The sequence below is a fragment of the Eptatretus burgeri genome, chromosome 3 (assembly GCF_056783735.1).
Source record: "Eptatretus burgeri isolate ZD-2024b chromosome 3, Ebu_testis_v1, whole genome shotgun sequence".
NCBI classification, from domain to species: domain Eukaryota; kingdom Metazoa; phylum Chordata; class Myxini; order Myxiniformes; family Myxinidae; genus Eptatretus; species Eptatretus burgeri.
Window position 1 is genome coordinate 29,953,654 of NC_140963.1, and position 27,250 is coordinate 29,980,903.

The 27,250-nt window shown below is 43.9% G+C and overlaps 1 protein-coding gene across 10 annotated transcripts in view; it reads right to left on the reverse strand.

Moving 5' to 3' along the window:
* The window catches only part of MOCOS (molybdenum cofactor sulfurase), a 366,395-nt gene that overhangs the window by 139,665 nt on the left and 199,480 nt on the right, over positions 1-27,250 (reverse strand). For all 10 annotated transcript variants that reach the window (XM_085872802.1, XM_085872807.1, XM_085872811.1 and 7 more), the window contains 2 exons: positions 16,437-16,553; positions 15,854-16,171 (listed from right to left, as the gene is read on the reverse strand). In XM_085872802.1, coding sequence (XP_085728928.1) covers positions 15,854-16,171; positions 16,437-16,553 — 435 coding nt within the window. The remainder of the gene's footprint in view (positions 1-15,853; positions 16,172-16,436; positions 16,554-27,250) is intronic.

Here is a 27,250-nt window from a genome sequence, read left to right on the forward strand (position 1 = left end):
TTTGGGATTTGCTTGCACCAACACTTTTAGATGTTTTTAAGTTTAGTTAACAAGATGGTTTGTTACCTCTAAGTTGTCGCCATACAGTCGTGTGCCTTATCCCGAAGAAAGGAGATCTCCGAACTTTACAGAATTGGAGGCATATTTCTCCACTTTGTGCGAATTACAAAATCTTTTCCAAGGCCCTTGTAAATCGTGTAAAGCCTTTTCCTCGCTTTTTGATTCATTTTGATCAATCTTTTGGTATTCCAAACCGGTCTACTCATGATAATATTTTTTTTTTAATCAGGATTTGTGGGATGTCTGTGCTCTTTTAAAGCAGAATGCTGGCTTGCTTTTACTTGACCAAGAGAAATCTTTCGATTCTATTAGCTATGAATATGTATTTTATACCTTTAAACAGTTTGGTTTTGGGGCAACTTTTATGTCCCATGTCTAATTGTTGTATAATCATGTTTTTAGCATCATTAAAGGGGCTGTCACACCTTGACGATTTAGTCAGCGTATGCCGATTTATGAAAACTTTGTCTAAAACGCTGGCACACGTCAAATACGTTATGGGTAAGGTTTGTATACGTAAAGAGCACGCTGAAAAACACTGCCATACGTCGTAGTACGCTGGCTTTAAACGTTGTACTTTTGGGTTGTCCTCAAATTTTTGCATGCTTGAAATTTTACGACGTATGCCGGCGTATGACGTATGACGTATATATCACATGTTCCGCTATGCTGGCCATAAGTTGTAGGCACGTTATGCGATCGTTGACACACGTCGACACACGTTACTTGTAAGTTACTCATAAGTCGAAACACGTCAAGGTAATGTTTAGCGTACCCGAAACTTATTTCTAACCTATGAGTAACATTTTGTAAGCACGCTACACGAACGTTGTTCACACTTCGCAACACGCTAGTTCAAAGTTCCTCATACGCCGAAACACATCAAAGTAATGTTTAGGTACCCGTGACTTATTTATAACCTATGAATAACGTGCTTGGGAATGATTACGCTATGCATACGCTAGACTATCGTTGGGCATAGGTTGTGGACGACAAAAACACGATAAACAATCGTTGGTATAACTTATCTATGAGTTATCAAAGCGTTCTGTGTTCATTACTCGTACATTATGCATTTGTCAAAGTCGTTTTTAATACTTTAAAAAGTAAAACAAAGAAATATTTCATCGTGGGAATGAGGAAAAAAAATTAGCCGAAAAGAACATCGAATAGTGCAAAGTAGTCTCCTATTCGTGGACGATAAGAGGATCCATCATCACCCACACCCTACCCATCACGCTCACATACTACTACTGACATAGACATACTACTACTACCAATGCTACTACTACAACTACTACCATTACTACTGTCACACACACCAACTACTACTAATAGTATTACTACTACTGATACTACTGGCATTGACATCTACTCAACATGGAGTCTGGAACAATGATGGGTTCCTCTTGTGAATCCCATTTGTATATACCAATTCCCCTTAACGCTGCCAATACGCCATTACACGGTAGATGTAAGTTAAGGCGCTGTCACACCTTGACGTTTTAGCCAGCAATGGCAACGTATAAAAATGTATGTAAAACGTTGGCGTACGCTGAAGTTTTGAGGTTTTTTTTTTAAGTTTTGGTCGTATTCATAACGTGTTGGTGGTATGCATAACATATTAGTAACGGGCACAGAACGTTTCGTTGTGTTATAGATAACTTATACCAACGAATGCTTAGCTTGTTGTCGGCGTTCACAACCTATGCCCAACAACAGTTTAACTTAGGCATAGCGCGCTGCACATATCGCCGACGAACTCGTGGCGGAGCCTGTTAAAAGGCTGCCGCACGCCGATTTAAATTAATAACCGCCTGAAAATTGGAAGTGTCAACATCGCAGTCACACCTTGACGATTTAGCCAGCGTATGCCGACTTATGAAAAATGTGTGTAAAACGCTGGCACACGTCGAATACGGTATGGGTAAGTTGTGTATACGTTAGGAGCACGCTGAAAAACGAGGAAGTACGCTGTCATATTCCGTGGTACGTTTAGTACGTCGTGAAATTTCAAGCATGCTAAAAATTTTACGACGTACTCGATGTATGGCTCACAAGTTCCGCATACGCTGGCATAAGTTCTCTGCACGCCCTGCGATCGTTGACACAAGTCAGACACACGTTACTTGTAAGTTACTCATAAGTCAAAACACGTCGAGGTAATGTTTAGCATACCCGAAACTTAATTTTTTAACCTATGAGTAACGTGCTTTGAACCTATGAGTAGCGTACTTTGAACCTATAAGTAGCGTGCTTTGAACCTATGTGTAACGTATCTCAAACGCACATTGTCGTATGTAGTCGAATTTGATTGACGTCTTCCGGATGACCACAGAACTTACTGAACGTGTTTCTAACTTACATCTACTGTATAATGGCGTATTGGCAGTGTTTAGGGGAATTGGTATGTACAAATGGGCTTCACAAGAGGAACCCGTCAGTGTTCCAGACTCCATGTTGAGTATATGTCAATGTCAGTAGTATCAGTCGTAGTAGTAGTAGTAGTAGTAGTAGTAGTAGTAGTAGTAGTAGTAGCAGTAGTAGGTGAGTGTGTCAGTAGTAGTAGTAGTAGGTGAGGTTTCACCAGTAGTAGTAGTAGGTTAGTGCGTCAGTAGTAGTAGTAGTAGTATTGGTAGTAGTAGTAGCAGTAGTAGTAGGTGAGCGTGTCAGTTGTAGTAGTAGTAGTAGGTGAGCGTGTCTGTAGTAGTAGTAGTAGTAGTATTAGTATTATTGGTGGTAGTAGTCTTAGGTGAGTGTGTCAGTAGTACTAGTAATAGTAGTAGTAGTAGTATTGGAAGTAGTAGTAGTAGGTCCATGTCAGTAGTAGTAGGTGAGCGTGATGGGGAGGGTGTGGGTGATGATGGATCCTCATTGCGTCCACGAGTAGGAGACTACTTTACACCATTATTCGATGTTCTTTTCGGCTAATTGTTTTTCTCTCATTCCCACGATGATCTATTTTTTTGTTTCAGTTTTAAAAGTATTCAAAACGACTTGGACAAATGCATAATGTACTAGTAATGAACACAGAACGCTTAGATAACTTGTACATAAGTTATACCAACGATTGATTAGCGTGTTTTCGGCGTCAACAACCTATGCCCAACGATAGTCTAACGTATGCATAGCGTGGCAGTGTATCGTCGACGATTACGTGAGGTTTTCTATTCATAGGCTGCAACTTCACTTTTAATAAATGCCAGTCACTCGCCTATTGTTTTTGGACGCTGGTGCTCGGCAATTGAAATCGTTTTCCATTGAACGAGTTAAATCGCTTCCACTGGACTATTGAAATAATTTAAAAATAATGCTTGGTTATCCTTGGACCCACTCTGGCTAGCAGCTCGTCGAACATCGCTGGGGGCATTCGCAGGAAGTTGATGAAGGATGCATGGTCCTCGTTCCGGAGTTCCACCATGAGTTGGTCATAGATGCCGTAATGGCATCGCCTCCCAATCCATGGTCTGACCCAGTTCCTTCTCCTCCGTTCACGTCTTCTTCTCCCGGCTCTATTGGCACGCAACTGGTGCAGTGTCAACTCGATGAGGTCATGTTGATGTTGGAGGACAGGTAGGTATTGTCGTCTCAGCCTTGCCGTATCCTCCATCTCTCGGATGACATGGATATCTGCTCACCATGGAGTCTGGAACACTGACGGGTTCCTCCTGCGAAGCCCCTTTTTATAGACCAATTCCCATAATCGCTGCCAATACGCCATTATACGGTATCTGTAAGTTAGAAACGCGTTCATTAAGTTCTGTTGTCGTCCTGAAGACGTCAAATATGTCAACGTCTTTTTCAAGTACCGTGTTGCGAAGTTAGAACAACGTTCGTGTAGCGTGCTTACAAAATGTTACTCATTGGTGAGAAATAAGTTTCGGGTACGCAAAACATTACCTCGACGTGTTTCGACTTATGAGTAACTTACAAGTAACGTGTGTCAATGATCGCATAACGTGCCTACAACTTCTGGCCAGCGTAGCGGAACTTGTGAGGCATATGCCGGCATACGTCGTAAAATTTCAAGCATGCAAAAATTTGAGGTCAACCCAAAAGTACAACGTTTAAAGCCAGCGTACTACGACTTATGGCGGTGTTTTTCAGCGTGCTCTTAACGTATACAAAACGTACCAATAACGTATTCGACGTGTGCCAGCGTTTTAGACAAATTTTTCATAAATCGGCATACTCTGGCTAAATCGTCAAGGTGTGACAACGGCTTTAGAAACACGTTCAGTTAGTGCTGTGGTCGTACGGAAGACGTCAATCTAATTCATCTACATACGACAATGTGCGTTTTAGATACGTTACAAATCGGTTCATAGCATGTTACTCAAAGGTTAGAAGCACGTTATACTTAGGTTCAAAGCATGCTCCACATAGGTTAAACGAACGTTACTCATAGGTTCAAGGCAAGTTACAAATAGGTTCAATGCACGTTACTCGTTGGTTTCAAGCACGTTAAACATAGGTTCAGAGCACGCTACTCATCGCTTAAAAGGACGTTACCCATTGGTTGAAAATTAGGTTGCGGGTATGTTAAATATTACCTTGACGTGTTTCGACTTATGAGTAACCTACAAGTAACGTGTGTCCGTCGTGTGTAAACGATCGCGGAGCGTGCCAGGAACATATGACAACGCATGCGGAACGTGTTAGCCATATGCCGAGTACGTCGTAAAATTTTCAGCATGCTTGAAATTTCACGACGTATTACACGTACCACGTAATATGACAGCGTACTTCATTGTTTTCCAGCCTACTCTTAACGTATACACAACTTACCTATACCGTATTTGACGTGCGCCTAGCGTTTTCGACACATTTTTCATAGGCTGGCATACACTGGCAAAATCGTCAAGATGTGACTGCGATGTTGACACTTCAAATTCTCAGGCGGTTATGATTTAAATCGGCGTGCGGCAGGTTTTTAACAGGCTATGCCATGAGTTCGCCGGCGATACGTTTAGCATGCTATGCATACGTTAAACTATTGTTGGGCATAGGTTGTGAACGCCGACAACAGGCTAAGCATTCGTTGGTAAAGGTTATCAATAACACAACGAAACGTTCTGTGCCCATTACTAATGTGTTATGCATACGACCAAAATGTTATGAATACGCCCAAAACTTAAAAAACATCAAAATTTCAGCGTATGCCAACGTTTTACATACATTTTTATACGTTGCCATTGCTCGCTAAAACGTCAAGGTGTGACAGGGCCCTAAAGTTAATAATTGCTTGTGTGCACCATTGATGGTTAGAAGAGGAGTCCGTCAAGGGTGTCCGTTATCGGGCATTCTCTACTCCCTCTGTATTGAACCCCTCCTAATTCGCCTTCATGCTAGTCTACCAGGCTTTCCTGTGATGCCAACTTAAAGGCCAATTGTTATCTCAGCATATGCAGATGATGTGTGTGTCGTGGTGTGGAATAGTGATGATGTCACCATGTTATTAAATGACTTGGAAAAGTTCTCTTCGGCTTGCACAACTACAATAAAGTGGAGCAAATGTAAAGTTCTATGGATTGGCCATACCCCGGTTGTTGGTTTGCCTCATCTTCCCAGAAATTTGCAGTGGGAGAAGGAAGGCATCCGCTATCTACGTGTGTACATTGGCACCCCAGCTTTTATGGCTAAGAAGTGGTTAAACACAGCTAATAAAATTGATAATAGACGAGAGAAGTGGAGAGGAATATTAATGACCTTGTCGTACAGAGGTCGTGTGCTCGTGATCAATAACCTGTTGGCTTCCTTGTGGCACAAAATAATTGCCTTGCACTCTCCTGAAGTACTACTGCTGACAATCCAGAAACATCTGCTTGATTCTTTCTGGGGTTGCAAACATTGGGTCAAGCCTGAAGTCCTTTACCTTCCATTGGCAGATGGTGGCCATGGTCTTATTGACATTCTCAGCTGAATGATGGCCTTTCGAGTCACCACTGTCCACCGCTTTCTTTTTTCTGCATCACTGCCATGGCATCTCACTGCTAACCATTTGCTGAAAATGGCTGGCATGCTCGACTTCAATCAGGAACTTTTTCTCAGGGACTTGAAACATGTGGACATCTCTTTATTGCCTTTGTTTTACCAAGACCTGTTGCAAGCCTGGCAGCCTCTTACAGTGCACCGAGATATGGCTCACTACAACATCAACAACTTTCTCGACAAGCCTATCTTCTACAATGCACTTTTTTCTGAACATACCTCGATCACGTGCTTACATACAATGCTTCATAAACTCCAGCATACATGTCATACGAGATCTGCGGAACGACAACAAAACATGGCACTCAGTCGGGCATATTGTGACTACCGTTGGAATGTGCTCTGTAAGAACTGTTTCCCAGCTCGTCCAGGAGATTCTGCGTACCTCTAGAAGTTTGGGACTCCATTTTGATACCACTAACATTGCCCCTGCAACCCATGCCCCCTTCTTTCCGCAGTTGTGTATGACATCACTTGCATTAAGAGAAACTGTGATCCTGTGTTCCTCTCCACTTCCTAGTGTTGCTAAAAAGTGCCTGCACCACCTTTGTGTCACCATACGGCATCCTAATGTGTGCAAATATAGTTTTGGATCCCGATGGAAGGGGATGCTGCCTCCGGGGTCCCCCCCTGTGCCAACAATGGGCTGCCATGTATATCCCACTGATTATAAAACAGATTGACCCCACTTTTTACCTTTTTATCACAATTGTGCTGTCACATGAAAATTGTATTTTCTTTACGTACCTTTATTTTTGGATTGCTGCTGAATTCCAAACATCATGTTGAATCTGCTCTTGTCAATTATATAATAGCTGAAGGGAAACTAGCAATTTATAAAATAAGGAAAGCTAAACTTCTTGCAAACTCTGATGCTGATTACAATGTTTTAACAGTTTTTAAGGCCCTTGCCATGGCCAGATTACATGTAGAATTTTATTTTCACCAAAATATAAATGATCTCGATCTGTTTAAGCAGAAATGGTGCGATAGGAATGCATCATTTAAAATAGACCAAAATGATCTTATTATTTCATTTTAGCTGTGTACTTGATCTTTTTATGGCTTGTTTTGTATGTTATGTGTAACTGGTTTTTTTCTAAGCTTGTATAAATAAAGGTATACAAAAGTCAAAGTGTCTCTCTCTGTCTGTCTCTCTGTCTGTCTCTCTCTCTCTCTCTCTCTCTCTCTCTCTCTCTCTCTCTCTCTCTCTCTCTCTCTCTCTCTCTCTCTCTCTCTCTCTCTCTCTGTTTCTCTCTCTCTCTCTCTCTGTTTCTCTCTCTCTCTCTCTCTCTCTCTCTCTCTCTCTCTCTCTCTCTCTCTCTCTCTCTCTCTCTCTCTCTCTCTCTCTCTCTCTCTCTCTCTCTCTCTGTCTCTCTCTGTACAAGGACCATACCGCAAATCCTCTTATCTACTTTCTCTTTGGTAAGCCACATTTTGGTAAGCTATCTACTCTTTGGTAAGCCACATTTCAAAGGTTGTCCTCCATAGCCAGATGCCAACTGGACATCCTCTGTGTGGTGTCATTTGAAGTGAGGGAAGGGAAGCATTTCAGGTGCAAAAGACAGGATTTAGGAGCAGTTGGGTACGATTAGGAAGGGTGAGTGCAAAGAGTGAGAGTGAGTGAGTGAGTGAGAGACAAGATTTTGAAGCAAACACAGAATTGAGGGATTCAGCCTTCTCATGAGCAGAGTCTGCTGTGGTGCCATTTGAAGTGAGGAAAGGAATGGAAGGGGAGCATGTACCAGAGATGGACTTGATAAGGTGCCACAAGGTTTTAGAGGAGGGAGACAAGTTTGAAAACTCATTCTTGAGATTGGACAAATGTTGTTTTCTGGCTCTCCTGAGAGTACACACACACTTGTTGTGGGCTTTGTGGAACGATGTGAGGTTGCATTCGGTTGGATATGCCTTCCAGGAGGAGAATGGAAGTTGTTTTAAAGCAACTGCCTCACCACAGGTTTCAGAGTACCAAGAGTGGGAGGATGGGTAAGATAATTGAAGAAGAGGTGGGATGAATCTGCACAAGAGAGAGCAGGTTTCTGTGGAAAAATTCCCAGTCTGAATATAAATCAACAGTAGTGGATATAGGAGACCAGTCCTGAAATATTGGAAAAAAAACCTGTCCCCTTTACTCCCATTGAGACAATGCCCCGCCAATTGTGGATTTGACATTTGCGGCATTTTCCAGGAAGGTATCTCCTGCAAATGTCAATTTCTTACATTACTCACATGGATCCACTGAGGCTTCACTTCACCTATACCGAGGCTTCACCACCCACATTTTTCCGTTATATGTGATATCAATTTCCCACCAAGCCTGGTGTTGGGTTAGACCGTTAGTGGTTAGGGTGGCTGGCTTTGGATCTTAGGGTCCTGAGTTTGAGTCCCGTTGGTCACTGAATTAACACCAGGTGGGTTGACGCAACCTGTCATCCTTCAGAGGTCGGTAAAATGAGTACCAGTGTGCTGGTATAGGGGCACGGCATCAGCGGCATAGTGGCGCCCAAACAAAATGATCGCTACCCGGCAGCCAAGCTGCCATACGCAAGAAGAAGAAGAAGTTTACCCACCCCTTGGGTGGGTGGAGTTTGCACATTATTTTCGAAATGAAAGGTCACTGATTGCAAATTCAAGGCCAAAGGTCTGAAAATATCTAAAGGTCTAAAGGTGTCAAAAGGATCTTAGGGGTCTGAATGGTCTGAAGGTTTAAAGGTCAAATTGAAAGGTCAAAACTCAGTCATAGTCAGAGTTGGCGACTTGAGTAGGTGATTCGGACTCGAGTTGCAAAATTTTACAACTTGACAAAATTGACTTGAGACTCAGACTTGGGACTTTGTGTTTGAGAACTTGGGACTTGAGTTGATAATGACTTGTTGACAAAGTTTGGAAAATAATCTTTGAATATACATCAAATTAAAACGGGGCTAAAAATAAATGGTCAATGATTTTCAGTTGTGGGCATGTGTGGTTCAGTCAACGATGACATACACTGTGTGTGTGTGTACATGTGAAGCATGCCAGTGCCCATGGCTGCATACTGTTCGCCACTAAGGTTAAAGGGAGTGTCCACTCTCAAGACAGCATGCTACATCCAAGCGGCAAGCACCTTAACAATGTGGGAAACAACATTATTAAAAATCTGAACATTCATGCTGAGTCAGAGAAACTTGGACCCAGATCGGTAACCCCGTGCACGTCCTGACCCAATAAAAATATTTTGTGGTGATCGAAATATGTCAGTTGACTTGGAATATTTCAACTTCATCAATAATTGTAAATTATATCACGACTTATTTTTTAAAAAGAAAAACATAAAAAATACAGTATCCTAAAAGTTTCATTTTACCAGACATGTATCTACAATTCCAGCAATGTGTGTGTGTGTCTGTGTCTGTGTCTGTGTCTGTGTCTGTGTCTATGTGTGTGTGTGTGTGTGTGTGTGTGTGTGTGTGTCTCTGACTGCTGTTTCTCGACAACCACTGGTCCGATCTAATTGAAACCTGCCAGGTATATTGCTGGGGCCCTGTGGATGTGCCTTTTCAAGATTTGATACTAATCGGGTAAGTGATTCCCAAGTTATGGCCATTTATTTACCAACCAATGACAGGACACGTTGCTGCGTGGGCGGGGCCGATGGGGAAGAGAACCTCAACCGTGTTCCCCATTACAGGTTACAACGTACGGACTTCCAGAAAGTGATGACTTCATGTATTCCAATAATTTCTCGATTTTTTATGCGCATTTAAAGATAAACACAATGCCCCAATCCAGTCGTAATTTACGAGAGCGAAGGAATGGCCTGTGTATTGTTTTAAAGTTTTTTTGTTTTGTTTTTTGCACGTACTGTACGTTTTTTTTTCTCTTCTCTTCTCTTTGTGTTTTTCCTTGCGATGACATTGCGAAAAGGCAAAATACTTTGGCGCTAATTGAATAATTGGCCATTAAAACTGAATTGCGAATAATCGTAACTGCGATATGCGAACTTCTGGGCTACGCACGTACGGGCACGCGAGAGCGAATGAACGGCATGTGTGGTTGTTGTTTCTGGCTGGCGGTTTGAAAGTTTTTTATTTTTATTTTTTGTTGCATGTACGGCGACGCACGTATGGGCAAGTACTAGAAATAAATAACTTTCATTTTAACAAACATAATAAAATGTAAATGATTAAAATCTCCTTACCCGTTCCTTCCTTACATGCATGTGCTGACGGCCGATTACCAGGCTGGTTTATAGGCTGCACTTGTGTTGTTTAAAGTTATTCATAATGGCAGAAATGTTTCTGAAGTGGTCTCGTTTGGAAATAAAGAAAAACATGTTCAAGTAGGTATAATATGTCTTTCAATCCTGAAAAACCTCACACCCTCACGATGTCTCTCCAAAAGGACCATATGGACCCCCCCCACCTCCACCCCCTCATCTATTTCCTCAACATTCCCCTTAAAGAAGTCCTTTCATTCAAAGTTTTGGGCCTCACTATCTGTCACAATCTTTCCTGGGAAAGTCACATATCCAAGCTGACCTCCAAAGCCAGTCGCCGACTGGGTATCTTACTTCGTGCAAAGTCCTTCCTTGGCACACGTGAGCTTCTTACCACTTAAAAAGCTTTCATCCACCGTCTGATGGAGTACTGCTCTCCCCTCTGTTGTGGTGCTCCTGCCTCACACCTTACTTGACTTCACGCTGTGGAAACCAAGGCTTTTAGGGTCAGTGGTATCTCCCACGATGAAGCTGAGGGTTGGGTCTCTCACTCTTTCACCATCTTGTTTACCCCATGTACCCCACCCCATCCCATTCCGTTACACATATCTCCTATTGTCTCTGTTCCCTGCTATTTTGTGCTTTCCTCTCCCGCCTCTCTGGTCTCCTGCCTTGTTATATATTCTGTGGATTAGCTCTTACACGAGCCTTGACATGGTATACAAAAAAAAAAATTAAAAAAATTTCAGTAACATAAGGAGTCTAAGGAATCGCATATACTGTAGCACACTTCCATTTTGCAGGGAAGTAACCATTCTGCATGCATTTGTGAAATATCTTTGTTAAAGGGTCTGAGATTTCCACTGCAAAGTCTTTGAGAAGACGAGTAAGTACATTACTGGGATTAGGTGCCTTGGATGTGTTGAGACATCCAAGATGAAAGTAAACCTCGTGCTGCTGGATTGTTGGTGGAGGCGTAGACGCCGGAAGATACACTTGAAGAGTTGCTTGGTCCAGCGGAGGTAACGTAGTACAGATGCAGGAAAAATGCATGTTAAGATCAATGGCGAGCTGATGCGGAGAATGTTCAGCAAAAGAAAGATTATAGGACTGCTTCTTCATTTCGGTCAATCATCTAATCTGTCTGTGCCATTTTCCAGACTCTGATCTTTTAAAATTTAAAGTGTTCAACTTTTTTTCTGAAATTAACCTGTCTTAAGGCCCAGTCACGCCTTGACGTTTTAGCCAGCTTATGCCGATTTTTGTAAAATTTGTCTAAAACGCTAGCACACGTCGAATACGTTATGGGTAAGTTTTGGAAACATTGAGAGCACGCTGAAAAACACTGCCATACGTAGTAGTACGCTGCCTTTCATCGTTGTACTTTGCGGTTGTCCTCAAATTTTAGCATGCTTGAAATTTTACGACTTATGCCAGCGTATGACTCACAAGTTCCGCTACGCTGGGCATAAGTTGGAGGCACGTTATGCGATCGTTGACACACGTTGACACACGTTACTTGTAAGTTAATCATAAGTCGAAACATGTCGAGGTAATGTTTAGTGTACCCGAAACTTATTTCTAACCTATGAGTAACGTGTTGTAGGCACGTTACACGATCATTGACACACGTCCACACACGTTACTTGTAAGTTACTCATAAGTTGAAACACGTCAAGGTAATGGTTAGCGTCAGTGTTCCAGACTCCATAGTTTTTTTTTTCTTCGGTATGATGGTGATGTTGACACTTCGATTTCTAGTGCGGTTATGATTTAAATCGTTGAGCGGCAGCTTAATATTAATATTAATTAATACAATATTAATTGTATTATATTAGAACCGCACTAGAAATCGAAGTGTCAACATCACCGTCATACCGAAGAAAAAAAAAAAAACCAGGGAGTCTGGAACACTGATGCTAACCATTACCTCGACGTGTTTCGACTTATGAGTAACTTACAAGTAACTTTTGTCGACGTGTGCCAACGATCGCATATCGTGCATACAACTTATTCCCATCATATGCGGAACGTGTGAGGCATACGGCAATACGTCGTAAAATTTTTAACACGTTTAAAATTTCAAGACGTACTCCACTTACTACGACGTATGATAGCTTACTTTAGCGTTCTATTCACGTATACCAAATTTACCAATTCCGTATTCGACGTGCGCCAGCGTTTTAGATGCATTTTTCAGAGGTCGGCATACGCTGGCAAGATTACCAAGGTGTGACTGCGATGTTGACACTTCCATTTCTCCGGCGGTTATGATTTGAATCATTGTGCGGCAGCCTTTTAATAGGCTACGCCACGTGATCGTCGGCGATACGTGCAGCGCGCTATGCATAAGTTAGACTATCGTTGGGCATAGGTTGTGAACGCCGACAACAGGCTAAGCATTCGTTGGTATAAGTTATCTTTAAGACAACGAAACGTTCTGTGTCCGTTACTAATATGTTATGCATACGACCAACTCGTTATGAATACGTCCGAATCTTTAAAAAAAACATCAAAAGTTCAGCGTAAGCCAGCGTTTTACATACATTTTGATACGTTGCCATTGCTGGCTAAAACGTCAAGGTGTGACTGGGCCTTTAGCTTTGTTGATATCATGCTGGACTATGTTCCTTCGTTGATGGTATCGATCAAAATCACCGATGTCATGTGCAGAGTTCCGTTGTACTATTAAACGGCAGAGATTGTTGTTGAACCATGGTTTGTCCCAAGGTTTCTGCTTAATCACTATCTCATGAAAGCATTGTTTGTATTGCTCTATCATGGTCATATGTAAAATTTCTCACATTTAATCAGGATTATTGGTCGAGCTCAAATCAGCCCAGTTATACTCCGTAATCCATTGTCCAAATTTTTGAATAGATGCTTCACGAAAAAGTCTTAGTTTAGACCTGGTGGATTTCAGAGGTTGAAATGAGTCAAACAGTCAGGCTATAACAACACAGCGATTAGAAGATGCAATTGGGGCACATATTACTGGTTCAGCATAAAGTTCCTGAAAGTTTGTCAAAATCTTATCAAGTATTGCATTGCCTCGTGTTGGTGTTACAACTAACTGTGTCAACAGGGCATGTTGTTCAATAACATTGGGGCAGAGATCATTAAAATCCCACAAGATGAGTACTACCACTTCCTCCATCGAATTGATCAGGTCAACCATCTCAATTATGTGATCAGTTACATCCTGAAGGCGAGGATATCGTGGTGGAATATAGACAACACATGCGTAGACGTTCCTCATCAGACACACGGTACATGATGATGTCAATTTAACCCAAATAATTTCAATGTGTTGGGACAAGATTATTAAACACTTGTTGAGAGTTGATATCATCTCGAGCCTAAAGTGCAACTCCTTCTTCCATTCGCCCATCATGGTCAGTGATAGAGAGTAAATGCTAGTATGTCAAAAAATGCGGATGGCTTGTTTGAGGTAAACCAAGTTTCAGTTTCTGCCATTAGATTTACATCACTGTACTGGGTGACTACAGTTGCCTCAAAGTCATCATACTTATTGCACAGTGATCTAACATTAACAAGCAATAGTGATGGTAATACAAATGATGATTGTTCAGAATGAATACAAACATGCCTCAAGGTCCTTATTCTGACAGGTTGCCAAGGTTGATGCTAACGAGGATGGGGATCCACCACTTTTATTCGATGCTGCGGTATTTTACTAGCCTGGCATCCACGTTTATGTGCAATACCAAAACTGCAAATATTTGAACACATATCCTGGGGTAAACAAACTTTCAGCTGAGAGCCATGATTACGTAACTCCAATAATTATGCGCTTGTATATCGAATCACTCCTTTGTCCGAAGGTTGTTGCTGATGAGGATAGGGATCCACAACATTTATTTGACGCTATATTTTTCAACTAACCTGGCATTCACGTTTGTGCATAATACCAAAAATGAATCTTTGTAAGAGTATCCTGGGGTAAACAAACTTTCACCTGAGAGCCACGGTTATGTAACTACAAAAGATCTGTACTTGTGTATTGAATCACTGCTTTGTCTGAAGCCATGGTATTAGACGACAAAATAATACAAGAGAAAACTGGAAATTTGGAAGGAGGTGGGATTGGAGTGGGTTGCGGGGGGGGGGGGGGGTGAAATAAGGGAAGGAAATATCAAGGTTTTGGATTGGGGATGAACTGAGATGGCGATGAACTTTACTTGAGATTTGAACTCAAATGCAAAAGAATTACTCAAGACTTGCCCTCAAGTGACTTATTGACATCTCTGGACATAAGCAGGTTTAAAAATGGGTTTTCTGTTGTTGATACTGCTGGACTGTATGTAATATCATGCTATTAACCACACCCATTGAGGTGTGATTGGCTCCTGCTTTGCAGCGGTCCTGCCCCCACCATGTTGGTTGACAAAGGTGGTCCCATCCACCCTCATTTCCCTTCCTATAAGGATGCATAGTGTTGCAGTTTTGCTTACTTTTCGTGGATCCTTTCAAGTTGTGAAAATTTTGAGTAGTGGTGGACCTTCCCACAATAAAATGCAGTATATTTGTGTTTTAACCAAGTCCTGAGCTCAGACCAATTTTGAGTTAGGCTGTCTGAAAAGAAGAAAAATAAGAATAAGAAGGATTATAAAATGGCTATGTTGAGTCGGTCAGTTTTGGAGTTCAGCAATGTTGTCCAAAAGTTTAATGAATGTTATTGAATGCGAAATCCTCCACAGACGACTGCTTGTTAATAAGTTTATACCTTGGTAATTTTTTTTAGAGGAATTGTGTTGTATTAAACCTAGGAGTGTCTGTGCCATCCCCACATAGGAAGTGTTGGGACTTCCTGATAATCGGACACATATTTTAAAAAGATTAATCAAAGATGAACTATGGATTCGTTAAAAAAAAAAAAACCACTATCTCAAACTATTTTGGAAACAACCTTTTTCAAACGTTAATTTTTTTCTGGTTAATAATTTTCTCTTGACAGAAAAATAAGTCCCATAATTTATGATCGTGTTAGGAGTATGGGGAACTCAAATACAATGGAACATGGGGAAGAATAGCTGATAAAAACATTCTCCTTAGCAGCTATTCTTGGCCAATGGTATTAACCACCAACATGTTACAAATAAATATTTCATTGGCCAATGATAGTTGCAATCGGGGACCTCTCAATACACCCAGTGTCCCAATACATCTGAGTTTGCCCCACTTATTTTATCCGTTTTTCCCTGCTGTGCAGGGGTTTGGCTTTTTTTTGTGAGGCAATGTTTTATGGCCGGATGCCCTTCCTGACGCCAACCCTGGTCGCCTCTTACGACACACAGGGATATGGTACACCTATTCTAACCGGGGCATACACCGGGACCAGTACACTGGCACTCATTTCGCCGACCTCGGAAGGATGACAGGCTGAGTCAACCCCCTGGTGTTAATTCAGCAGCCAACGGGGCTTGAACTCAGGACACTGGGATCCCAAGCCACCACCCTAACCACTAAGCCAACACCAGGCTTGGTTTGCCCCACTTATTGCAAGTGAAAAAAGAGGTGGGATAAAAAAAAAACAAGTGTGCAGTGAGGAGTGCATGATTTTTGTGGAAAGTAAAATACCTCAATGGGTGCACAGGATTTGATTGGGTAGACGAAGATGTTGGTAAGAATTGGTCGAGTGTTTCTTTGTGGCTTTTCAAATGGCAATGATGTCTCCGTCTGAGATGCGTCAAGGTCATTGCTTTCAAAAGGTCTTGTGTTCGGTAGAGTGGGAAATACAACACCAGCAAGCTGTGATCTTTTCACAAAGCAGTTGACCACAAAGTCCAGGAAAGCATGTACATCCTCACATGTAGACATGTAGCCCAATGAGATACGAACTGCACCTGTTGGACGTCCATTCACCAAATCTACCAAGTCCCCACAAACATGGCCAGCCTGAGTGGTGAGAAACATTTCACAAAGGCCATTTGGAAACAGTTCAAGATGATTAAGCCAAAAAACAGTGAGAAAAGATCAATCACTATCCTAAACAAAGGATTAAGTGGAATCATGCAGCCAAAAGGAAGTGTAGCAAAATGGCATCAAAGGAAAGAATCATATTGTAAAAATGTTTTCTAAATACACAAGTTAATTGAAAACAATTGTGAATAATAGCATATAAAATGTTTTAACGAAGTCATGCATAAATGCTGGGCCTCACTTCTAAGTTGGTCTTGATATCACAATCACTGAGGCCGAGCTGTGCCTGGCAGGTGCCAGTATTGCAGAAGCATCCAGTCCGCAGCTGAATACCATAAAGCTTTGCAAAGTTCTCCACCTATATTTAATTGCAGTTGAGAGAAGACAATTAAAGGTCAGAATTACTACAGAATGAAGAGGAGTATGTAATGGAACAATATTGGGTATGTAATTGGTAAAACTACAAAAATAATGGTTACTATAAATGATGTGCAGAAGGAAAAAGCAACCCCACTCCTCCATCCACTACCCCCCCCCCCCCACCCGACCCCAGGACCTATGTATCTAATCCATAAAGCTCTTTCTAACCACCGACTCACTAATTGATATTAAAGATCGTTGCCTTCCGGTTGAGTGAGAGGGCCACTGAGGGGGGAGGGGAAGCTATCTCGGCTCCCATCAGATCCCCAGAATTGTAGGCCGTCGCACACGGATAACTCCGTGACGCGGTGGGTCGCTAACCGACCGTGAATGCCAATAAATCAACCATGTGGCCTTGGGTCCTCCCGTCTATGGGTTAACCGGGTAACCAAATTAATCACGTGATTTCATTACCGGGGAACACGCTCTCGGTACGCCTTGTCTTAACCGGATCACTTTACCGGATCGGATGCAGCCGAGCGACACTGTCAAGAACGTACCGGCGAAAAGAAATGGATTGTTGGGAATAAAGCCCTGGCTAAGCTAGGATTCGGACAATGCTGGATCAATGAAAGAACAGACAAAAACGAGCTGGGAACATTTCTAATAATAATTTATTTAAAAGCAGGCGAGGAAAGTTATGTGGTCCAGTGAATAATTTTCTTGGTGTGTGTAATGCAGGGATAGAAAGAAGCGTGAGGTGCGACAATAATACAAGCAACTTACAAAAGCAGACATAGAGCAGACTTAACCCGAAATAATAATAATAATCTTCTGCAATCTTAACTTACGAGGACAGGTGCCAGGCCAAACACGCACACACACACACACACACACACCACACACACACACACACACACACACACACACACACACACACACACACACACACACACACACACACACACACACACACACACACACCCCGATGAGGATGAGTTAATGAAGAGAAAAAAAAGAGGAGAGGAGATGAGGCTAACGGTCTCTGAATACCTTGCATGATTGCTCGATCAGGCCACAAATACGTTTTGGGGGGATGTTCCGCTGGGCGATACCTCCCTGACAGCTGGCACACCGTTTCTTGCTCCGTGGCACTTCGTGCAGCTAGCGTTGGTCCAAAGAATGAGACACGACCGACGGGCGTGAAGGGAGGGACTTGGGTGGAGAAGGCGGAGTCGAGAGCGAGTGGGCGGAGTGGTAGGCGGGACCAGGTGGGTGGTGGAGTCAGCAATGTGTGGGCAGAGAAGGGCAGGGAAGTGGAGGAGTCGCCGCAGGCAATGAGTGGAGAAAGCGAGTTGGAAATCCAGCACATGGGAGAGAGTGAACGGCTTCGCGATCCGCCTTTTATAAACCCTGTGGTGCGGGGCAGGGGGCCACCCCGAAGCGATGCGTCGTCACCCGAATTGAGCACTCTGGTTGGCCCCGGCCCCGTGCAGCCCGGCCGCGATGGCGGGAAGCGGCTCCACTCCACTTATGGCAAGATGACCCCAAGCTGTAGAATCCTCTTGCTCTGACCCCAAGACATGATATGAATCACCCCACACCAAACTCCGCAACATGAATTGCCTTGCACGAACAGGCCGAGGGTGGCGTCGGTATCGAATGCCAGCCTAGGCAGCCCTGATTCGCGCTGGTCAATGTGCCTGCTCCGTGATGCGCCACACGGCCCAAGCTGTACAACACGCCCCTGCCTGATCGCAGCTTCGCTGGCCGGAGAGGCGAGGAGACGTCCGCAGTCTGTGGAGAACACCCACGGCCACCAGCGAGGACCGACGGAAATGTGTTAGGGTAAACCCATGCACAGGCGAGAACAAGATATGTGCCATTTGTGCCCTGCTCTGTATGATAATAAGGTGTCACGAGCTAAGCACAGGTCCTCCTGCTATTGAGCATGCCCGGTACAGTGCGCACAGATCCGCCATTAAGCACGGGGCCAGCGCTTGCGTTCACCAGATTCTGCTATTGTGTGCGTGGGGCCAACCCCGATCTGTGTCAGGAATTGAGCCTCAATTTGGCCTCAATGGCCCACAAAAATGCTTTGGCCCATATGGCCTACTCAAAAGCAGCAGCAGGCAACAAGCCCTTTATTGGACAGCAGGTGACACAGCAATGGTGGCACGGTGATATCGATGGTAAGCAAATGCAGTTTGGAGGCGTTCTTGAGGACGCAAGTGGGTGTGATGACCTCAGACCAGGTGAGATGGAGTGTACCCTTAACCTTCCTTGCCTGACTTGTTTTGGCAGGACTTGTTTTGGTTGTTATCTTTTTTTTTTCCTTCTTTCTCTTTTTTTTTTCTTTCACAGACAGGATGGTGTGTTTCTTACTCAACGTTATCTTCGTGGGTGTGTGCTCATGATATACTGGTGAACTCTCTGGCACTTGGAGAGGGTGACCTAGCCTGGCCCTTGCAAACAAATTTTCCCATCAACATTACTGGTACCAGGTGTCATGCATGAATGGTGTGGAGGAGAGTCCATCGAACCTAACCATTCACTTTTAGCTCTAAACAATGCAACAAACCCTGCGATGGCTAGAATGATCCCCATGACCCATTTTTCCTGACCTGGCACACTGTTCCATTCCATTAAACCTGGGCAAGGCCATTATTTGTCTTTTTTCCATTTGGTGGTGCCAGGCATAACTCGCTGGCTGGGGAGTGTGACTACTATTAGGCCTATTTGCCTGCTTCCAATCGGGGGTGGAGGACACCCAGTGACCTCGGGGTTCACCTGAGCGTGCTTCTGGCGCTCCTAACGAAGGGGTGGCTCTGTCTAGCCCCCATACTGTGCCCTCCTAGCACTCACACTGTGCTCTCATAGCACCCATACTGTGCTCTCATAGCACCTATACTGTGCTCTCCTGGCACTAACCCTACCATGCTCTCCTGGCACTGACCCTACCGTGCTCTCCTGGCACTGAACCTACTGTGCTCTCCTGGCACTGAACCCTACCGTGTTCTCCTAGCACCTCTGATAGCCTTCACCTGTCAGGAACCCCCAAAGCCCTGGAGCCCTATTTCCCGACTCACTAACTTCCAATACCATGTCACACTCCCAGCCACTACCACCATACCTTGGCCTGCACCTGCCCCTCGCAGTCTGCCAACACAATGGAACAGCAGCCAGAATCCATGTCAAATCCTCTAAGTCCCCCTAATCTACACTAACTCGGTGAGGAGACTCCTACCGATAGGGTACGTTGTTCGCACTCACTCTCCTAATTCGCACAATCACACCATTCACCCAAACACTTTAGTCATTCATTCCACAGTGCCACACACCCAGTCCACAACACCATCCAACACCTTTCACGTTTATGTGAAAACAAAAACACACCAGTTCTTCGGATCCCACTTGGTCATCAAATTTAACGAAAAACACTTTTTCATCAAACCCCAATCAATTTGTCACTACGTCCATCGTCCGCTGGCCTCCTCCATACTGCCCTAATCGTTTATTTCCAACAATTTAAACGAAACATCAAAATCTCTTCACCAGCCCCATGGAACCTCTGCATGGTTCCAACCAGGCATTTCAATCCTTCCTCAAACAAGCCACTCTTTGTCATCCACTCGTTTCAGGTGTATTTAACACTCTGTCTGTGATGTCTCCACGACTTTTTTCAGTAATCACTCAATCCACTCGTGCCACTCATCCCTTGTATCATCTCTCAATTTGCAATCACTCTCAATATAATTTTCAATCAAGATTTTCTTACATCCCAATATGGCCCGCTTCTTTGGCTCATTGGAAGGGGGGTGAGGGAACGAATCCCTCATTACCCATTACATGACCCCGCTGCCTTTCCGCCACGGCTCAAAGGGGTCACGCCTCAATGGGGGTTGTGGTCTACCCCTCCTTTCCTCCAGTGTTCGCGGAAGTCAGGTAAACCCCAATCGGGGAAGCGGCCTCCCCCTCTTCTCCATAACTCCCTGAAAACAGATAAACCCCATTCAGCTCGCCAAACCCCTCGTGTGATTAGAAAGGTTTGAAGACCAAGTGACACACGCCAGTGCAAATTGCTACTCATCTGCGCTCTACCCCAAAGTTCCTGTGAGGCTGATAGAGAAATTAAAATTCAATTTCTAAAGCCTGCTCCTGGATGCAGCACCTCTAACTCCGTAAGAACCCATGCGGAGTTGTCCATTATGGTTTTTGTCCCCTGTGTCAAGTTCTGTCCTGGTGGCATTTCTATTTTCCCTTGCACCTCTAACCTATTTCCTACATCACCACTCATTCCACGCTCAGGACTCCCACACACAGCAGGCTGCACACATTCCAAGGTTAGGTGTTCAAATTCCACACCTTCAACCTTGCCTGCGCACTGACCAACCGCCTCACACTCCAGGGCTACATTCCCGAACGCCACGTGAGTACCCACACACGTTTCGGCCTCGGCAGCACATACCGGTGCTGTAATCTGGACTGTGGGCTCACAGCATTCATTCACAGGCACTCCACACACATATTCAGAGGTCACGCATATGTGCACCCCATCGGACAGAGTCTCTTCATTAATATAAAATTCAATTTCTACCTTAAGCTCATCGTCCGCACCATGTATGCATGTGCCCACGTACCTGCTTCGTTCCAGAGTCACCTCGGTCTAGTCGCTTCTCTCTAGCAGGTTGCTCATCATTGATTCACCACACTCCTCTGGGGCTGTCAGTTCCACATGCTGGACCTGCTCAAAATGTGTTTCATTCGTCAACAACCCAGTATGCTCCCTCAATGTCTCCTTCACCAGGGTTTGCTGTTATTGTGGTTTCATCGGGAGAGTGATGTCAATCAAGTTCTGCACCACTAACATTACTCCCTGTGGTGATATCACACATCCCATATTATTGTGCTGTTCTACTTCCTGGCTCCATTTCCTTTCCATTTGAGTCGTTCTTCCTCTCAGAGCCTTTTTAATTGTTCGTTATCTTTCCAGAGTTTTTCCATCTCCGTGTACTCCAACTTTGCTCTCTCCTTAACTTGGTCAATTTCAAGTTCGTTTTCTTTTTGTTTTCTATCCCACCGTCTCTCATGTTCTTCATTCTCCAATCTTGTCGTTTCTTTCACTTGGTTGATTTCCTTTTCCTGTTTCATTCGTCGTTCTTTCACTATGTCCGCGTACTTCAACCTTGCTTTCTCCTTTAGTTGTTCTTGTCCTTCTTTTTGTTTCCTCTCCCACTGTCTCTCATGTTCTTCCTTCTCCAATCTCGTCGTTTCTTTCAATTGGTTGATTTCCTTTTCCTGTTTCATTCGTTGTTCTTTCACTATCTCCGCGTACTCCAACCTTGCTCTCTCCTTTAGTTGGTCAATTTCAAATTCATGTTATTTTCGTTTCCTCTCCCACTCTCTCTCTTGTTCTTCATTCTCCAATCTCATCATCTCTCTCAATTGGTCAATTTCCTTTTCCTGCTTCATTCGTTGTTCTTTCACCATCTCCAAGCACTCCAACCTTGCTTTGGCTTCCAACTGTTCGATCTTCAGTGTGGTTCCTTAACATTTCATTCTCTGTTCTCGTTCTTTCCTCTCTTAACATCCTCAGCTCATTTTGTAATTCCCTCTCTTTATTTTGGGGTTTTTGTAACTCAGAAGTTTTTTTCCCAGAATTCCTTGCTCATCTCCACACCTCTTTTGAATTCTTCACTCCTCATTTCACCCATTTTCTTGCAGGATTCCCTAAGTCGTTCCAGATATTGCTCTTTTCTTTCTATCTCCTGTTCTCGGATTTCTCTTGTCTGATTGCCTGTGCTTACCTTTCCCTTCTAGTGTAGTAGATAGTAGAAAAATCGTGCAAATTATGATACAAGCATTAAATTTGGCATTTCTGTTCTGCAGGGCTTTCTGATCAAATCTTCCCAATTGGCCATTTGAAAATCCAAATTCTGAAAAATTTGAAAAAAAAAAAAAACTTCAAAAAAATCTGAAGTCACAGCTGGCTGAAATTCTTGAAGCGCAAGTGAACATCCCTGACAGAGAACCAAGGGGAGATGCAGTCATCATTGATGGCTCAGCACTTATCAATGCCCTACCTCCACACACTTCAAAGATATTTGATGACTATGCTAAAGAAGACATCATCCCAAAGGTGGAATCCTATGGTGCCAGGTACGAGAGGGTGGACGTAGTGTTTGATGTGTACAAGAAGTCAAGTCTGAAGTCCTAGGCAAGGTCGAAAAGGAGGCAAGGAATCAGAAGAAGAGTGAAAGGAACCAGTAATATATATATATATATATATATATATATATATATATATATATATATATATATATATATATATATATATTTATATATTAAGCAGTAATAATAAGGAACCACTAATATATATATATATATATATATATATATATATATATATATATATATATATATATATATATATATATATCTTCTTTCGGCTGCTCCCGTTTGGGGTCGCCACAGTGGATCAAACATCTCCATTTCGCTCTATACTCCACATCTTTCATTGACACTGCAACTACCTGCATGTTCGCCCTCACCGCATCCATGAACCTCTTCTTTGGCCTTCCTCTTCTCCTCCTGCCTGGCGGCTCCATCTTCAGCATCCTTCTCCCGATATGCTCCGCTTCCCTCCTGTGCACATGTCCAAACCATCTCAATCTTGCCTCTCTCACTTTGTCTCCAAACCCTCCTACCTGCGCAGTCCCTCTAATATACTCATTCCTTATCCTGTCCATCCAAGTCACTCCCAACGAGAATCGCAGCATCTTTAACTCTGCCACCTCCAGCTCCGCTTCCTGTCTTTTTGTTAGTGCCACCACCTCCAAACCATAGAACATAGCTGGTCTCACTACCGTCTTATATTCTTTCCCCTTTATTCTTGCAGCTACCCTTCTGTCACAAATCACTCCTACAACTCTTCTCCACCCACTCCATCCTGCCTGCACTCTCTTTTTCACTTCTCTCCCACACTCTCCGTTACTTTGGACAGTTGATCCCAAGTATTCAAATCCATCCACCTTCCCCACCTCAACTCCTTGCAACCGCACCAGACCACCACCCTCCCTCTCATTTACGCACATGTAATCAGTCTTACTCCTACTGACTATCATTCCCCTTCTCTCCAGTGCGTACCTCCACCTCTCAAGGCTCGCCTCAGCCTGCTCCCTACTCTCCCCACAGATAATGATGTCATCCGCGAACATCATAGTCCATGGAGACTCCAGTCTGATCTCGTCCGTCAAGCTGTCCATCACCATTGCAAACAGGAAAGGGCTTAGAGTCGATCCTTGGTGCAATCCCACTTTTACCTTAAACCGGTCCGTCATTCGTACTGCACACCTCACCGCTGTCACACTGTCCTCATACATATCCTGCACGATCCTCACATACTTCTCCACCACTCCCGACTTCTTCATACAATGCCACAACTCCTCTCTTGGCACCCTATCATAAGCTTTCTCGAAATCCACAAACACACAATGTAACTCCTTCTGGCCTTCCCTATACTTCTCCATCAACATTCTCAAAGCAAACATCGCATCAGTGGTGCTCTTTCCTGGTATAAACCCATATTGCTGCTCACAAATCGTCACCTCTCTTCTCAACCTAGCTTCCACAACTCTTTCCCACAACTTCATGGTGTGGCTTAACAACTTTATCCCTCTGTAATTTCCACAGCTCTGCACATCACCCTTGTTCTTGAAAATCGGAACTAGTACACTTAATCTCCACTCCTCCGGCATCCTCTCACTTTCCAAGATTTTATTAAACAATCTGGTTAACAACCCCACTGCCATTTCTCCAAAGCACTTCCATGCCTCCACTGGTATGTCATCTGGGCCAACCGCCTTTCCACTTTTCATCCTCTTCATAGCAGTCCTCACTTCATCCTTACTGATCCACCCCACTTCCTGATTCACTATCTCCACCTCTTCCGACCTTCTCTCTCTCATTTTCTTCATTCATCAGCTCCTCAAAGTACTCCATCCACCTTCTCAACACACTCTCCTCGTTCCTCAGCACATTTCCATTTACGTCCTTTATCACCCTGACCTGCAGCACATCCTTCCCAGCTCGGTCCCTCTGTCTTGCCAATCGGTATGAATCCTTTTCCCCTTCTTTTGTATCCAACTTCTCATACAGCTCGTCATATGCCTTTTTCTAAGCCTTTGCCACCTCTCTCTTTGCCACCTCTCTCTTTGCCTTTCGCCACCACTCCTTGTACTCCTGCCTACTTTCTTCATCTCTCTGACTATCTCATTTCTTTTTTGCCAACCCCTTCTTCCTTATACTTTCCTGTACTTCCTCGTTCCACCACCAAGTCTGCTTATCTTCCTTCCTCTGTCCAGATGTCACACCAAGTACCTTCCTAGCTATCTCCCTCACCACTTCTGCTGTAGTTGCCCAATCATCCCACCCATCTTTACCACCATCCAACATCTGTCTCGCCTCCTCTCAAAATCCCACGCAACAGTCTTCCTCCTTCAGCTTCCACCATCTGGTCCTTGGTTCAACCCTCACTCTCTTCCTCAAACTCACTTCCAAAATCATCCTACAGACCACCAATCGATGCTGTCGAGCTACACTCTCCCCTGCCACTACCTTACAGTCTTTAATCTTTTTCAGGTTGCATCTCCTGCTTAAGATGTAATCCACCTGTGTGCACTTTCCTCCACTCTTGTACATCACCCTGTGTTCCTCCTTCTTCTTGAAATATGTATTTACCACTGCCATTTCCATTCGTTTTGCAAACTCTACCACCATTTGCCCTTCCACATTTCTCTTGTTGAGACCGTACCAGCGTACCTACCCATCACCTCTTCATCCTCTTTATTCCCTTCCCCAACATGCCCATTGAAATCTGCTCCAATCACCATTCTTTCATCCTTGGATACACTCTCCACCACTTCATCTAACTCACTCCAGAAATCTTCTTTATACTCCATCTCACACCCCATATGCGGTGCATATGCACTGATGACATTCATCATCACCCCTTCAATTTCCAACTTCACACTCATCACTCGATCAGACACTATCCTCACCTCCAATACCCTCTTGACATAATCTTCCTTCAGGATTACCCCGACACCATTTCTCCTCCCATCCACACCATGGTAGAACAGTTTGAAACCACCTCCAATGCTCCTAGCCTTACACCCCATCCACTTGGTCTCTTGTACACACAGTATGTCCACCTTTCTTCTCTCCATCATATCAGCCAACTCTCGTCCTTTGTCAGTCATCGTCCCAACATTCAGAGTTCCAACTCTCACCTCCACACTTCTACCCTTCCCCCTCTCCCACTGCCTCCGGACTCGCCTTCCCCGTCTCCTTCTCCTCCTTCGCCCAGCAGTAGCACAATTTCCACTGGTACCCTGCTGACCACCGGTACCGGTGGCGGTCGTTGGTAACCCGGGCCTCGACTGATCCGGTATGAAAATTTTTTTGTTGTCCGCATAATGATTTGGCATAGGTTTTTACGCCGGATGCCCTTCCTGACGCAACCCTGGTCGCCTCTTACGACACACAGGGATATGGTATACCTACACCTATTCTAACCGGGGCATACACCGGGCCCAGTACACTGGTACTCATTTCACCGACCTCGGAAGGATGACAGGCTGAGTCAACCCCCTGGTGTTATACGACTTGGTATATATGTGTATATACATACGCATACATATATGCAGTATATACAGTGGGGAGAACAAGTATTTGACACACTGCCGATTTTGCAGGTTTTCCCACTAACAAAGCACGTAGAGGTCTGTAATTTTTATCATAGGTACACTTCAACTGTGAAAGACGGAATCTAAAACAAAAATCCTGAAAATCTCATTGTATGATTTTTAAATAATTAATTTGCATTTTATTGCATGAAATAAGTATTTGATACATCAGAAAAACAGAACTTAATATTTGGTACAGAAACCTTTGTTTGCAATTACAGAGATCAGACGTTTCCTATAGTTCTTAACCAGGTTTGCACAGACTGCAGAAGGGATTTTGGCCCACTCCTCCATACAGATCTTCTCCAGATCCTTCAGGTTTCAGGGCTGTTGCTGGGCAACACAGGCAGTCAGCTCCTCCAAAGATTTTCTATTGGGTTCAGGTCTGGAGAATGGCAAGGCCACTCCAGGACCTTGAGATGCTTCTTACGGAGCCACTCCTTAGTTGCCCTGGCTGTGTGTTTCGGGTCATTGTCATGCTGGAAGACCCAGCCACGCAACATCTTCAATGCTCTTGTTGAGGGAAGGAGGTTGTTGGCCAAGATCTCGCGATACATGGCCCCATCCATCCTCCCCTCAATACGGTACAGTCGTCTGTCCCCTTTGCAGAAAAGCATCCACAAAGAATGATGTTTCCACCTCCATGCTTCATGGTTGGGATGGTGTTCTTGGGGTTGTACTCATCCTTCTTCTTCCTCCAAACACGGCGAGTGGAGTTTAAACCAAAAAGCTCTATTTTGGTCTCATCAGACCACATGACCTTCTCCCATTCCTCCTCTGGATCATCCAGATGGTCATTGGAAAACTTCAGATGGGCCTGGACATGCGCTGGCTTGAGCAGAGGGACCTTGCGTGCGCTGCAGGATTTTAATCCATGACGGCGTAGTGTGTTACTTATGGTTTTCTTTTATACTGTGGTCCCAGCTCTCTTCAGATCATTGACCAGGTC